Genomic DNA, 14,453 nt, shown 5'->3' with positions numbered 1-14,453 from the left:
CCAAGCAACAGGATTTACATAGAAATAAGGTGAAAACAAATATAATCATGAAAGCAACGACACAGTGGAAGATGCTTATTTCCAAAGATTTCTTTAAAAATATAAAATATATTAACAACTTTAATGTAAACCAACTGCAGATGAAAGGTGAAAGGTCAGTGAGACGCCACAGGACGTCTTTTTGGATTTAACTCCAGTTTTCAGGCACAGGTTATCACAGAATTATCAAAACGTCTTTCTGTGATGTAGTGTTCATGAAAAAAAACACTTCAATTTAACAAGATATGACCCTAAATGCTTTTTTAATTTCTTTGTTTCTGCAACAGTTTGTTATACTTATTAGAAAATTAATTTTTGGAGACAATAGTTCACATCTTGGCAAACACCTGAAAGCAGCTGGATATGGACAATGCCTTAAATAACCAGTTCTACTTAGACCTAAACCAGAAGTGGAGGAGAACATGCAGACTACATGCTTTGATAATGGATTTAGTAAATTGACATGGATTCTCTCAGCATAAAACACGGACAGTGGTGGAGGAAGTACTGAAGCTTGGTACTTTGTAAAAGTACAATTATCCAGCAAAATATATCAAGTAAAAGTAGAAGTGCTACATCAACAATCCCACTTAAGTAAAAGTCTTAAATACTTACTTTCAAATGTACTTAAAGTATTAAAAGTAAAAGTACTCATGCACCGAATACATATATATGATTTTCATTGCAAACAATATCTGATCAATAAAATAATCAAAGAAATCATCTTAAAATTAAAATTGACAATGTTTAGGTACCGTAATCTACATTTTCAGTACCAGAAGCGGCTATGGACATGTCTGTGTGTCATGAGGCAGGCTGTGGGCATCAAGTGAACAGAGAGCCTGGTAATAAAAACAGGCATTCACCATGTTTACTGTGTATTCCTGCTTTAGATTAATGTTATGATTAATGTTAATCAGACAATAATGGATGGACTTGTGTTAGCAGACAGTAGCTAAATAGTGAGCTAACTGAGCCAGTGCACCGGTATCATGACTGAGGCTCATTATAGAAACACAGCTGGCAGCATGACACCATCTCCATGCAGAGTCTGACCTCACATCAGTCCAGCACTGTGTTCATCAAATGTAACATAAAATGTAAAATGTAATGGAGTAAACGTATAAAGTATGCACTATTATTTTATGTAAATACATAAAAAATTACAGTAACGAAGTACAAATACTTTCCACACTGAAGACGGATGTCAGCCAGATCTACCTTTAAGTGAGCTCACTGCTTTGAGTTGTAGGTGTTTATGAGGCAAACCTTAAAGCACAGAACGCTGCCTGATGTGAGTGAATCCAGGCTGCCTGTCCCACAACAATAAGGTACATCTGTGAACACCTCTCTCTGTATTGTCTGCAGTGTTTACCTGTGAAACCCGACACGCTGGATGTGTTTCCTGTCAGAGAGCTCATCTCCCTCTGGCAGCAGAGTCCTGTTACTCAGTCACTGCTGCTTAATATTTAACCAGTGTGAGGTTTTTATTCTTGCTCATGGCTCTGCTCTAAAGACTTTAGTTACCTGTGCTTTCAGGGACGGAATTATTAGAATGAGAAAGCATGAATAAATTAATATTTACCTGACCACTATCTTTGCTGGAAGGACTCCATCCTGCAGCCACGCCGACTCATAGGGGAGCTTTTGTGTTTTTGGGGAACAGTCCTGATAGCAGAAGAGATGTGTTATCAATACAGAAATAATACATAGGTATTTAAAACAACACTTTTTTTCACAGTTCTGCTGCTGTTGTCCTGGAGGGACATGTCCAAAATTCAAAATGTTCACAAAGAGCCAGTCATCTATCACACGTCCTGTCTTCTATCCAAAACATCAAGTATCCCATATTATCTGAGCTTTTATTGTGAAACCATAATATGCGTGGTTTGGCTCAGCTACACATTTTCTGAAATAAGAATAAGAATAAGAATGTCAAATAGTTGCACCAAGAAACCAGTTTTTGTGTTTTTGTCCACATACAGATCCAGTTTGGGCTAGTTCAGCGTGCTTAAAGAGCTTAATGTCCTGCTAAAACAAGTAGTTTTACACCATTAACAATAATGTATGTGCTTACATCTAACAGATGTACTTAGTGATACAATAGAATCAGTGGTTGATGTTTAATGCTCACCAGTCCATGGTAGTCATTACAGCAGTTCCCAGGTTGTCAAATATCCATCTGAAACAGAAGACCAGTGTAAGTCCTTTCATTTTTAATAGCGTAGTGCGATCTGAGATGTTGTTACTTACAGCATGCATACTGCGGTTGTGATGTCCCCCTCCCTCGCATACTGCAGTGCTGTAACCCAACACCCTGGAATAGGATGTCAAATGAACCACATTACATGTAATTGACGTGATTAACTTTCCCTGTGAATGCATGATGATGCTGATTTTAAACCTTGATTCAGTCCTGAACAATCACTGGTCCTCCTCTGGTCCTCCTCTGGAGGGTTTCTTCTTCTTCTTTTTTTTTGCCTGATGGAACCTTGGAGAAAAAGGAGGTGGAGAACGTAGCAGGTCAAAGATAGGATTTCTACACCTCAGGGTCATGAATAATTCAGTGTGGGAGGCCGCAGCTTACCTGGAGAGAGCCACATGAAAAAAAGGATGTGGATGAAGTGACGACAGAACCAAAGAAGGACGAGCAGCGGCAGGAAAAGAGGGAAGAACACGGCTGATAGAGAATGGAGGAGGTGGTGAAGAGACGGCCAATAATCTCTGCCCGAGAAAGAGGTCAGTTGGAGCAAAGTGTGTGTGTGTGTGTGTGTGTGTGTACATCCACATGGACTGTGTTATAGCTGAACTGTTTCTTGCTATGAAACCTCCGACAGCATTATACAGTCGTTGCACCATACTTGTTTGAGATTTCTACTTTGTTTAGAATTCATTTCCCAAACAAGCAGAGGAAGCACGTTAAAATGCATAACCATAGAAAATAAGTCAAAGAGCTCCATATGGAAATCATTACAGCCGGAGCCAGAGAGTGGTGGGTGTGCTATACTGCTCAATCTGTTGCATCATTTTCATCACTGTCCTCTTCTTTCTTGGTGTCAGGCCCTGGTCCTGGACGCTACAACCTGCCCCCTACAGTTGGATACATCAACCATGACTTCACCAAGCCTAGCAGCCCGGCGTACTCCTTCCACAGCCGCATGAGCAGTGCCAGTGAGTTCTAATTTCTCAGAAAGCTACGCTATTAAAAGTTTTTTCAATCAGTATTAACAGACTGATGGTTTGTGGGCTTTAGTGGTCTCTGTGGACTCCAGCCCAGGACCGAGGTACCACATTGACGCCAAGGTTACACGATTTGGCCGTATGGAGACGCCGTCCTACTCCATTTCAGGCAGAGGAAGGCGCATAGTGAGCAAAGGTAACAAAATGTGTCCAAATCCTGTGGACAGGAATCACAGACCAAGAACTAGTCTCTGTACCTGTTCACAGATAATCCCTTCCAGACCCCTGGACCAGGGGCCTACAGCCCAGAGAAGGCTCCGCCTGTCAACGCTCACCAGAGACCTCCATCGTACACCATTGGAGCCCGAACCAGATACCGCTCTGTGGACCCCGTACCTGCACCCAACAGGTAATAAACAGACAAATGTTCTACTGACATAAGTGGCTATGAACATCCAATATGTATTCATCCACAGCTGAAAATAGTCCTTACAAATGCACCATTTACTACTAGTTAAATTGCCAATGTGTGAATATATTGATGTATTCACAAGGGGCCCTTTGTTGCCCCTTGATGTCCACCACCCTCAAGTAGCATCATTTGACACCAACAAAAATTCTTTGTTGTCATTAAATATGCAACAGTGCCAGTGAGTGAACTTTGTACACTGCTCTCATTCTGAATATTCCTGCCTTTAATCTACTAGCTATGTGCTCCCTAATCTGCTGGGCTGTCAGCCTCCCAATAAACCCACCAGCGCCAGCTACAGCTTCTCAAGCCGGAGGAAGGTTGGAGCACCCGCTGAAGATCTCGCCATGAGTCCCGGGCCGGCAAAGTACAACAGCATCAATCCAGACATTTACCGCCAGCGCCAGCCCTCCTTCTCCATACAGAGCCGGACCAAGAGGCCCAGTTATTCCTCTGCCATTCCCGGCCCGGGTACATACAGCCCAGAGAAGTTCTACCTTCACCTTCCCAAACCTCCGTCCTTCACTCTGGGCACCAGACACTCTGAGTTTGTCACCCCCCTTGTGGTGAATGTGGCTGACTAAGAATATTGTGGATTAATTCAGAAGCCTTATTTTTTTTTTATTCATATTTTGACATTATGTTACTTTTACATCCATTTTTTTCATACATAAACCAACAGTATTACAATGAAATTGGGATTGCCCATTTATTTCTTTGTGCAGTCATTTGTGCAGTTCAGCTTACTGCTAGCTCAACCAGAAAGAATAAATAAATAAAAAAAGAAGTGGAAGTGAGCAGGACTCCCTACAGTTTTGTTCTTGGTATTGTGAATGTTACAGGCGAGCTCCAGTCGCTGCACTCGCCCAAACCCAGCAGCTCTTTGGCACACACCTGGAACAGGTACGTCCTGCCTGGGCTCAGCCCCTTCAGCTCAATGCTGGTGTTCTCGAACGGACCCAGCTAAAAAGGAAGAAAACATGTCATCATTGGTTTCAGTTAGTGTGTGAAGATAAAGGTGATTATTGGTTCTATTAAGCTGTTAAATTGAAAATACATTCAATTTCTAACAGACACAGGAAGACAAAAGTCCTCCTGTGGTTTCTCACTTCACAGATAAGGGAATTCCTCAAACTTTAGCTGAGTTTGTCAGAAAGTTTTAGGTAATTTTGTGGATGAAAATTACTCTCACATTTACAAACTTTGGGTTGCCCCTGTATTCAAACTGGTACATGATGTTGTATTTTAGGGGGAATATGTCCACGTTGGTCCACGCAGGTGGAGCAGACCACTGCACCAGCAAGCTCCTGCCGTTATGAGGGGAAACCCGCACGTCTACAGGAGGATCTGGTTTCACTGCAGGTAGAGGGAATATTTGATTATCATCTGTTTACAGTGTGTACTGTACAGTCAGACATGAGTCCACATCTCACCTATGTCCTCCACCATAAAGCTTTTTAGGTGGGAGCTGCTTCCACCAGAGTGAACTGCTGTGATGTTGATGATGTAGTCAGTCAGAAGTTTCAGGTCGGTTAGGTGGCAGTGCCACAGCTGGAATAAAACACACGTGATGATTTGTAGCTTTTGCTAATCCTAAGCATTTAAGAGGAGGGTTGATCCTTAAGGCTTGCACAACAACAGGGAAATTCCACCTATAATTCATTCATACTTATAATCAGGAACCACACATTTTGTTGTGTGTGTTTTAAATCTGAAACTCCTCTGTAGTTAATTACAAAACACAATGTGATCAGGGATTTCCCCAAATTCAGTCACTGTGCTGTTTTTTGTCATAACACTGTAAAATCCTGATTACTGTAATCTGCTTTATGTTAGAAGCTCAGATTAGATCTCTGACACACAGGTAAATAAAACCTTACTTGTCCAGAGGTGGATGAAGGTGCAGAGATCGCATCAGACCATGATGAGGCGGGTGACAACAGATGGCAGTTCTTGGTGCTTTCCTGTCTGTGTCTCTCACTGACAAACACAACACACACACGTACGTATATATATATATATATATATATATATATATATATATATATATATATATATATATATATATATATATATGTATATATATATATATATATATATATATATATATATATATATATATATGTATATATATATATATATATATATATATATATATATATATATATATATATATATATATATGAATGAGCACTCAAATGTTTGATTAGCAGCTGTTATGACAGGTTTACCTGTAGGTGGCAACATAATGCGTTGGAGCAGAGTGAGGAGGTTCAAGCCAGGAGCAGAGAGTCATATTGGGATAACTTGCACACCTGCAGTGTACTGTGGGAGTGGGGGGAGGATCTAAGAGGAGAAATAAAAAAGTCAGCGAAAGTAACATTAGACATTTTCATTCATAACATTTTTCCTCCAACACTCTCTGTTCTGTAAGACATCACTTCTGGAAGATCCTTATTGTCAAAAATGCTCAACACTCTCCTCTTTCACTCATTAAAGCATTAAAGTGTCATTAATTATCATAACTTCCTGTTAAAAGGGATTTTTTCTGTTACTGTTGATTCAATGTGCTTTAGGCTTCAGGCTCTGAGAGGCAGATATTATTTGGGATTATTTATCACAATCAGATTGAAGTATTTATAGTTTATTATTATTAATTGGTTTGCTTTCTTTTATTAAAACGGACTAAAAATAAAAAGTAAAACACTACACAGCACAACAGATGAATGACTAATAAACAAATGTATAAATAAAAAGATAAATAACTATAAATCTCCTGTAACTAGGAGAGCAGAGGCATTTTAAGCAATGATAGGATTTATTTTTACATGCAAGCTGCAAATATGAAAAAATAAAATAGCCCTAATGTCTTCACTTTCCTCATATAGAGGACTGAACAAGACACACACACACACACACACACAGCTACTCACTCCCTGATGTTGCACTTGCTCTCAGCAAGTCCACTGCATGACTTCCAAGAACACACATGAGGAGGATGAGAGGGACACACACCGAGCCAAACATCGCAGCCATTGGTGGTTTTTCAGAGCAGTCACTGGTGCAGGATTCAAATCTATTCTCCTCTATTGTTCTTTACTCTGTTTCTTTTCTGTTAGTCTGCTCCAGTCAAAGTTCACAGATAACAAGGTGCTTTCTCTTCAGCCTGCTGACTCCTCTCTCTCTCTCTCTGTTTGTGCAGCAGCTGATCAGTGTTTTAAGTGACAGAGGTGAAACAGAAAGAGGAACAGCAAGTGTGGTGAGTATCACAGGAAAACCTCCTTCAGAAAGACCCGCTTTTCTCTACCAATGCAACAGGTTTCATTATGTCATAAACAAAACCGCAGTCAAACTTGCTTTAATGTTGCAATCGTTTTTTTTTTTTTTTTACAAATTCTCCTCAGAAATTTCACGTGACACAAAAATGACGTTTTAATTATTAAAAAATCATACATTTCTTTTTGGACGGTGGTGAAGAAAAAGTCCCTGTCATGCTCTCAGGTTCTCTCCTCTGCTCATTATGTGCTCTACACTACCATCTACTGCACACAAGCAGTACTACACTAATAAATACATTCTGTACACAAGTGTGAATTCAGCTCATAAAGGTCTGATCCTGCAGCCACAGTCAGAGCCGGATCAGACATTTTCTCGGTTGTCTCTGAGAGGCCATGAAAGTTTCTTTGTGCTCCAACCAGAGAGGGAGGTGCTGTGGAGGTGCCAGCCTGCTGAAGGAGCCCCATCTCTGGGTATGGTGAGGCTTTGAAGCCCCCCGCTGGAGGTCCGTAGGGAGGTAAAGGCCTTACTGATCCAGCTGTTCTTTGCTTCCTGGAGGGTGTTGGCCAGCGTTGTCTTCTGGTGCTCCAGCTCCTGTGATGAAGACAATGAAGGAAATGTGAACTTGTTTTTTAAAATGTACTTAAAATGTCTCTCATCCATTGGCAGCACCTGCTTGTCATGTAGATACTCAGATGGTCTGTTCTTACCTGGATCTTGCATTTAGCCTCCACCATCTGGAGTTTGGTCTGGGCCAGCTCTTGCTCCAGCTCTCTAGTGTGAGTCCTGAAGTACTCCGTCTCATCCTGGTCCTCTTTCCTCTGCTCTGCCCGCATGGAGGCTTCATTGCCCGTCTCCCTGTTTTGCTCAGTGGACCCCTGGCCTCCTGTCTGCTCTGCCGTGTCAGAGTTCTCACCCTCAGTGAACGGTTCATCTGATTCGACAAAGTGTTGACAGCGGGAACAGGACTTTATTGCACTCTGCGGGGTGGAAAGAGAGAGTGGAAATAAGAAACCTTTTTTTTGTTCCAAACATGACAACCGGGCTTCACCGGTGTTAGAAAGGGTCAGAAAACAATTTCCTCCAACAATGATACTGAAGACGAAACATGTCAGAGGTAAAAGTAAGTAGGGCACGTGTTTATCTCACCTTGAGAGAGTCTAACTGCTCTCTGTGGGCAGCCTGCTCCTTCTCCAGACGGTTTGTCAGCTGAGAGCAGATCTGAGAGACAAGAGCATCTGATTTCAGGATCTGTACTCAAAACCTAATCTGTAGCATTTGAGGGGCATTTAAAGTGTCTGTTTTCTGTACCTGTTTGTAGTCTGCAATGATACCTGAGGACCTTTTGACATCATGCTCAGCCTTCTCCAGCTCCCTCCGAAACACTTCCTTCAGCTATAAAGAGAGAGAGAAAAACATCTTTTATTTTATAGCCTGCCTGCAGCTGTAATGACTGTTATGCAATCGTATCTGTATTCTGACCATGGCAGCTTCCTCCTCTTTTCCTCGCTTCTCATCTTCTGTGGCCTGCAGTTGATGCCTTGTCTGTAGAAGCTCTTTGGTCAGTTCGTCCACTCTGTCCTCCGCCTGCATCAGGTGGCATCATTTAACAAATGTAACAGGTGAGTGTCATGCACAGAGCTATATACCCTTTAAACCTGAAATCATCAGTTAAATATGTGTTTATGGAAAACCTTTCCCGACAACAATCAAAAAAACCTGACATTTCTATTACTGGCTTATGTAAGCCTGCTGCTAACTTGGATCAATGCTAGCTGCCTACGCCACATGTGCATAAACATGGCTGTTTAAAAAAAAAGTATAGTATAGTATAGTGTAGTATAGAGTATAGATAGCTAGCTGTGCTGCAGTTCAGTTAACGACCACAGGTGTCAGCATTAGCAAGCTGATTTAAGCAAGGAAAATTAGATTCTAATTAAATGATAGTTTAGTATTTTGGCTGCTTTCTCCAAGCTACATTTGGGATTTATTATGTGCTACCTTGTCCAGAGCGTTCCTCAGGGCAACCTTGCTGGCGATCAGTCTGTGAGCCAGGTTGTCATTTTCCTGCTCCAAGCGGAGGCTGGTCTGCTGCAGGCGACGGTTTTCCTTCTGCAAACCACACAATAACTCTTAACCCAATATGTAGACTCAGACTGCAGCATCTCACATGAAGATTCAGAAAGTAAGAAAACAGAATGGAGGATCTCTGACCAGGTATTTATCCAAAGGGTCCTCTTCCATTATTTGCAGCCGGCTCTCCCTCCATTTTGCCTTCTTTGTCGGAACCTGAGGGAAGAAAGAGAACCATGGCTAATTAAATACAACAATATGGATAGAAAAAAAACTGTCATGTCTGAGCTGATAAAACTATCTCCTCCAAACAGATATTGTGCCAGATGTAGGATGAGCATGACAAATCAAGAACAGGCCTGATGCAGAAAGAGATCCAGATAATGATAAACCCAAGATAAGATAAAGCTCAGCTCATGGGTGAAATGATCATTTAGGATGCACGAAGGAATAATAGTGTTTTATACATGCCTGAAATGACAATATCTATATCTATATCTCAGCTATCTAAAACAAACAATAAAGAAGTCATTTAGTTGCATCACATTTTTCACAGGCAGCTTTATGGCTCTAACAAACACTGAAAAAAACAACCTGACAAATGTGCTTAAAATGGAAACACTCAAAACTAATAACTGGCTGACATTGCTGAATACTGATGTGCAATAACTCTGCTGAGTCTTACCGTGAATTTAGGTTCTGTTTCTTCCACCAGACAGGCAAGAATCTCCTCCTCGCTCATCTGGTCAATAGCATGGGCATCGTAGGCCATCGCCATGGACACCTCCTCCATCATACTGTCCAGATATGCAGTTGTGAGAGCTGCTTCCACTCAGTCGAATATTTTAATGACTCCAATTCCAAGCAAGCTGGTTGGAGGCTAAAAATCCGTCCAGCCTGAGTGACACTAGGTGTGTTTAATGGAGGCGAGTGGCCCGTCCAGCATGTGTGAGTGTAAACAGGAAATAATCAGGATAAAGTCCAAGTCTTCCACGCTCAAGGAAACTGTTTATAGTCCAAAGGTGAATAAGAAAGAAAGATACTCCAACAAGTGTAGCTGTACGTTCACACACACACACACACACACACACACACACTGATCAGTCAGAGCCTCTTTGCTCAAGTGTCAAGTGAAGCTGTGTGTGTTACAGGTGTATGGGCAGTAACAGGTTCAACAGGGTTTATATGAGAGTGTGTGAAAGAAAGGCGGCCTTAAACACACCCACAACTCTGCTCACCTTTCTTATCACCCCCCCCAACACACACACACACACACACCCACACACACACACACCTTTCCAATGAATCAGTCAGCCCTGATTTATTCAGTGCTAATAAGCGCATGTGATCATTTCTTCAGGTTTGTGATTTGTTTCCATGTGAACCCGTCACACTGCCGGCTGCTCGTGTATGTCAGGGAGTAAACCATGTGGTATTCATGATATTTCTCCTCAGGGTGTTGGCGGACCTGTGGCTCTATTATTGTCTTGGCCTAAAACAGCCTGAGAAGAAAGCAAACGGGTCCAGCAGGTAAAGCGATAAATACCAGAGCATGAATGCAGAATAACAAAAGAGGATTCTGCTCCTCCGCCCATATCAGACTCCCACTTTTTCCTCCTGCATATTCTCAGTTTTCTGACAGCTCTCAAGTCTCAAGACAACAAAAAAGTCTCATTCCTGATGACGGATGGGTCTCACTTCCCTTCCTTTAAACCTCCATGTATCACTACTTTTCACTTCTCTGTTTGATTTTTCATGTGGTTTTTCTGTGTTTTTTTTTCCATGAAACTGCTGATTTCAACATCCTGTGCATCTACTGTCTGAGTCAGTGTAGGAAAATACAAACCATCAAAAAAAAAAGTCCAGGCCGATTTATAAACATTTATTCCTCCTCAAAAAAAGGAACATTTTGTGAAACATGGTGCTGTTGTTTTTCTTTTTCTTTCACTGTATCAGGGATATATACCAAAACTTATTCTATATCAATACAGTCTGAAAAATACAATTTTTAACAATCAGAACCAGAAACATGGAACCTAACCAAATCAAAGGTTCAGTTCTGACACAGCAATGTGGTGCAAACGAAACCGGTGAGCACGAAGCCTCTTTCACCACACTAATGGGGACCATATCAGTTAAGTGAGAGTATATTAGCACTGTGGCAGTGAACACCAAGGCTGCATGGCCATACAAAATGTTTCACATACTGTATATAATTTAGCACTTTTTTTTCAACAATAAGAGGATGTGAAGTGGAGCTTTAGGAGGTGCGATTAAGCTCAGTGGAAACAATGTGATGTGATAATATAGTGATAAATATATCTTTAAATAATAGCCTTTGATATCGATAATAATAATAATCGGCATATTGTTACACTCTTAGCACAATTTTTAAAGTGTTTCTCTTTCCAAATGTACATTTGCCTCTTCTCTTTGTGTTCCTCTGACAGATGGAAAAAGAATAATCACTAAAATAGGCTACACCAAAAACCCTGACACACCCCTCACAAAAACTACAATAGTCCTTAAAAATATATAGATTCAGGCATATACTGTGTCATAACACTGCATCTTATCACCGCACTGTAGCAGATATGATGGCTTATAAATACAAAACATAAGCTTTGAGATCATTAATGGTATCTTTTCTTTTCACCCGTCTCAGTCTGTAAACATGAAGAAGTTAAATAAACGTATATGGAAGACACTACAGGACAAACATCCTTTCAGTAGTTTCAGAAATGAGAGCACAAGCAAACTAAATGTTGCACAACAAGATGCGCAACATGGCTTCAGCCCTCTGCTCTCTCTCTTTCCACCGGGAGAAGCTCCATGAGTAGAAACTGTTAGCCCTCATGTACTGTAAGCTGGACGAGGCAGGGTGGGGGGGGCTGAGGTGAGGAGAGGAGTCGTTCAAACCTGATACCATTAAAGGGCGGGGGCGGGGGCAGGGGGGTGTAGGACAGAATTTCAGAAACTGAAGAAGCAGTGATGTGTGACTGGGGAGGTCTCTTTCAGATTTACTGTGCGAAACCAGAAATACAAACACAGTCTGCTGACCTTGAATCTCATTTATCTTTGAGCAAAGTTTCACATCAACATGTGGTATAGTCGGGCTGGTCCACAGTGCAAAGCCCACTGGTTTCACAATGACAGCTTTACATTTTGCCCTGATCCTTTTCTGTTAGCAGCTAAAAAGTTTGTATTTGGAGGTTAGTACACTAAATTAAAATCATTTTCCTGTTGTCACTTGGGGGGCCTGAGTCCTTCTGAACAAGGTGTGAGGCTGGTTGTGGCTCTAAGTCAAAGACCAAAACAGCTTTTGTAACTGTTTTTCACTGTAAACATGTTTATTTCTGCTGTAGAGTTGGTGGAGAAGATTGAAGCAAGGCGTCTGGACTTGTAGAGTTTTCTTGAAGACGTTTCGCTGCTCATCCAAGCAGCTCAACTCTACAAGTCCAGACACCTTGCTTCAATCTTCTCTACCAATTATGACCTGGAAGACTAAGAATCTTCATCAACATGCTGTACAGTGGGACATTTTAATGGGTATCTATGGGGAGTGACTGACTTTTGGAGCTAGCCTGCAGGTTTTTTTTAAAACTTATTTCTCAGTCCTGGGGGTCATCGCTTTGTTCCACATCAACAAAGGACCCTTTATCTGAGCTTTTATTGTGAAACTACCAATGGACCAACACAGCTCTTACACAGTTGTTTTATGTCACTGGGCTGCTTGTAACTGTATTTCCACCGCTTATCTTTTTATATAAAGTGACTGACAAACATGTCAACATTAGTTTTGATTACAGGCGGCAGCTTTTCAACTGATCTGATTCTATAAGTCAGAGGATGAAACGTGGGGTTGCTGTGTCGTAACATTTTGGTAACTGTGATTTGTGTTATTCGGAGGTGAGGCAAGGGGGAAAGAATCTGGCTATAATTATGTGTCCCTAATTAAAGTTTCCTAAAACATTGTAGTAATTTGGTTCCAATTAGAAGCAATAAGTTCAAGAAGTTCCACAAATTCCATTTAAAACACAGAATTACATTCACAATACCTTCAAGCAAATTATTAGGAAATGATTCAGAAACAAATATTTATGTTACTGAGTGAACAACAGCTGTTTAGAATAAGCATTCAAAGGGGAAAATGATCAATACTGTGGCTTAGGGGCAACACTATATACTACACGTATTGTCCCATGTATCCCTGACCAGCATGTGTGCACCATGTGTGACACACCCTGGAGGTATTTTGTACCGTTTCCCTGCTAATCTAATGCTGTTTTATGCTGCAGCTCTCAGGGGCTGCTGCATGAATCTGTCACCCACACAGGGGCTCCATCAGTGGGCTCTGTTCATGGATCACGTACCTGGAATCTTGGGAAGTGTGTGAACATGTTTAGTAAGGTCGGCGTGTACATTTGTGCTGTGTCTTAATCCACTACCTGAATTTAGTCCCAAACAGGGCGTGTGCTAGAAGTGTGTTATTTTTTTGTTTGTTTGTGTGTTTGTGGTGCAGGAAAGGTCAGACCTGGGTGCTGTAGGGACGCGGCGGGGGAGGAAACGCATCCGAGGGACTGTAGTACCTCAGAGGTGAGGAACCCTGCGGGTTGACAGACAGGGGGAGAGAGGCAGATGGGTTCTCGTAGTAGGTGTGGAAGCCCAGTCGCTCCCCTCCGTTACGCATGCCGTCTGCGAGTCCAGAGCGGAGAGGGTACGGGGAACAGGTAGGGCAGCGGCTGTGGTGAGAACCTGCGTCCAGCTGATCGAGAGAAATGGGCGTGATGGCCGCGCCGTCCATGGCGAGGGCGTTGCAGGCATTGCAGGGGAAGTGAGAGTGAGGGTCAGGTCCTGCGACGGAGCCAGCGTCTGCCTCAGAACCATTTTTCTTACAGCAGTAATACTGCAAAGAAGACAACAGGAGGATGTCAGCAAGAGGTTCAAACATCAAAGATCCTGATGATGAACTGATTTTTGAAGCAGACGAGAGGTTTGATAGCACTTTAAAACCAGTCCAGATGTGATCTACATAAAAGTCAATTAGGACCACACATACTGATACCTGGAGTCTACAGTAACAGAGCACTGCTACAATGCACAGCAGTATCACTCCGGCAAGAATTCCTCCGGATATCACAATAGTTCCCGCTGACATTCGACCAGCTCTCCATCAAACCCTTCACAGAGAGGCCGAGGGAGACAGAGCAGGATTAATATTTGAACACAAAGCCGCTGTGAATATCAGCTCACATTTTATTTTTCCTTGCAGAAAATTCAGCATACTTACGTCCAACAAAGGTTTCTATAATGCCTGAAAAGATAACCAGTGTAAGGCTGAGTTAGTATATTCGTGTACCACCGTGATGTAACTGCAACTGATGAAACATGCTGTAACTAGTCAGTTATCATGCAG

The 14,453-nt window shown here is 41.9% G+C and overlaps 4 protein-coding genes across 4 annotated transcripts; 1 reads left to right on the top strand and 3 right to left on the bottom strand.

Moving 5' to 3' along the window:
- The first annotated feature begins 2,729 nt into the window (after window positions 1-2,729).
- On the top strand, window positions 2,730-4,272 carry odf3l2a (outer dense fiber of sperm tails 3-like 2a). The gene is made up of 5 exons (XM_028396168.1): window positions 2,730-2,778; window positions 3,100-3,210; window positions 3,293-3,415; window positions 3,487-3,628; window positions 3,927-4,272. The coding sequence occupies exons 1-5, from the start codon at window positions 2,730-2,732 to the stop codon at window positions 4,270-4,272; spliced, it is 771 nt and encodes a 256-aa protein (XP_028251969.1).
- Window positions 4,273-4,372: 100 nt separating this feature from the next.
- On the bottom strand, window positions 4,373-6,937 carry ebi3 (Epstein-Barr virus induced 3). Its single transcript, XM_028395833.1, has 6 exons — window positions 6,622-6,937; window positions 5,920-6,034; window positions 5,569-5,668; window positions 5,122-5,239; window positions 4,881-5,044; window positions 4,373-4,651 (listed from the first exon to the last, which is right to left on the bottom strand). The coding sequence occupies exons 1-6, from the start codon at window positions 6,722-6,724 to the stop codon at window positions 4,496-4,498; spliced, it is 756 nt and encodes a 251-aa protein (XP_028251634.1). The 5' UTR covers window positions 6,725-6,937; the 3' UTR covers window positions 4,373-4,495.
- A 174-nt stretch (window positions 6,938-7,111) lies between these two features.
- On the bottom strand, window positions 7,112-10,176 carry LOC114427576 (rab GTPase-activating protein 1-like). The gene is made up of 8 exons (XM_028395719.1): window positions 9,723-10,176; window positions 9,179-9,253; window positions 8,966-9,076; window positions 8,447-8,551; window positions 8,276-8,359; window positions 8,114-8,185; window positions 7,675-7,944; window positions 7,112-7,558 (listed from the first exon to the last, which is right to left on the bottom strand). Exons 1-8 carry the CDS (start codon window positions 9,831-9,833, stop codon window positions 7,328-7,330), a joined length of 1,059 nt encoding a protein of 352 aa, XP_028251520.1. The 5' UTR covers window positions 9,834-10,176; the 3' UTR covers window positions 7,112-7,327.
- A 3,389-nt stretch (window positions 10,177-13,565) lies between these two features.
- Window positions 13,566-14,195, bottom strand: LOC114427942 (protein FAM163A-like). The gene is made up of 2 exons (XM_028396188.1): window positions 14,103-14,195; window positions 13,566-13,943 (listed from the first exon to the last, which is right to left on the bottom strand). Exons 1-2 carry the CDS (start codon window positions 14,193-14,195, stop codon window positions 13,566-13,568), a joined length of 471 nt encoding a protein of 156 aa, XP_028251989.1.
- Window positions 14,196-14,453: the final 258 nt, after the last annotated feature.

This window comes from Parambassis ranga, chromosome 22, assembly GCF_900634625.1.
Source record: "Parambassis ranga chromosome 22, fParRan2.1, whole genome shotgun sequence".
Classification (NCBI taxonomy): domain Eukaryota; kingdom Metazoa; phylum Chordata; class Actinopteri; family Ambassidae; genus Parambassis; species Parambassis ranga.
The sequence above is the reverse complement of the archived record's forward strand: the minus strand, read 5'-3'. Positions and strand labels throughout refer to the sequence as shown.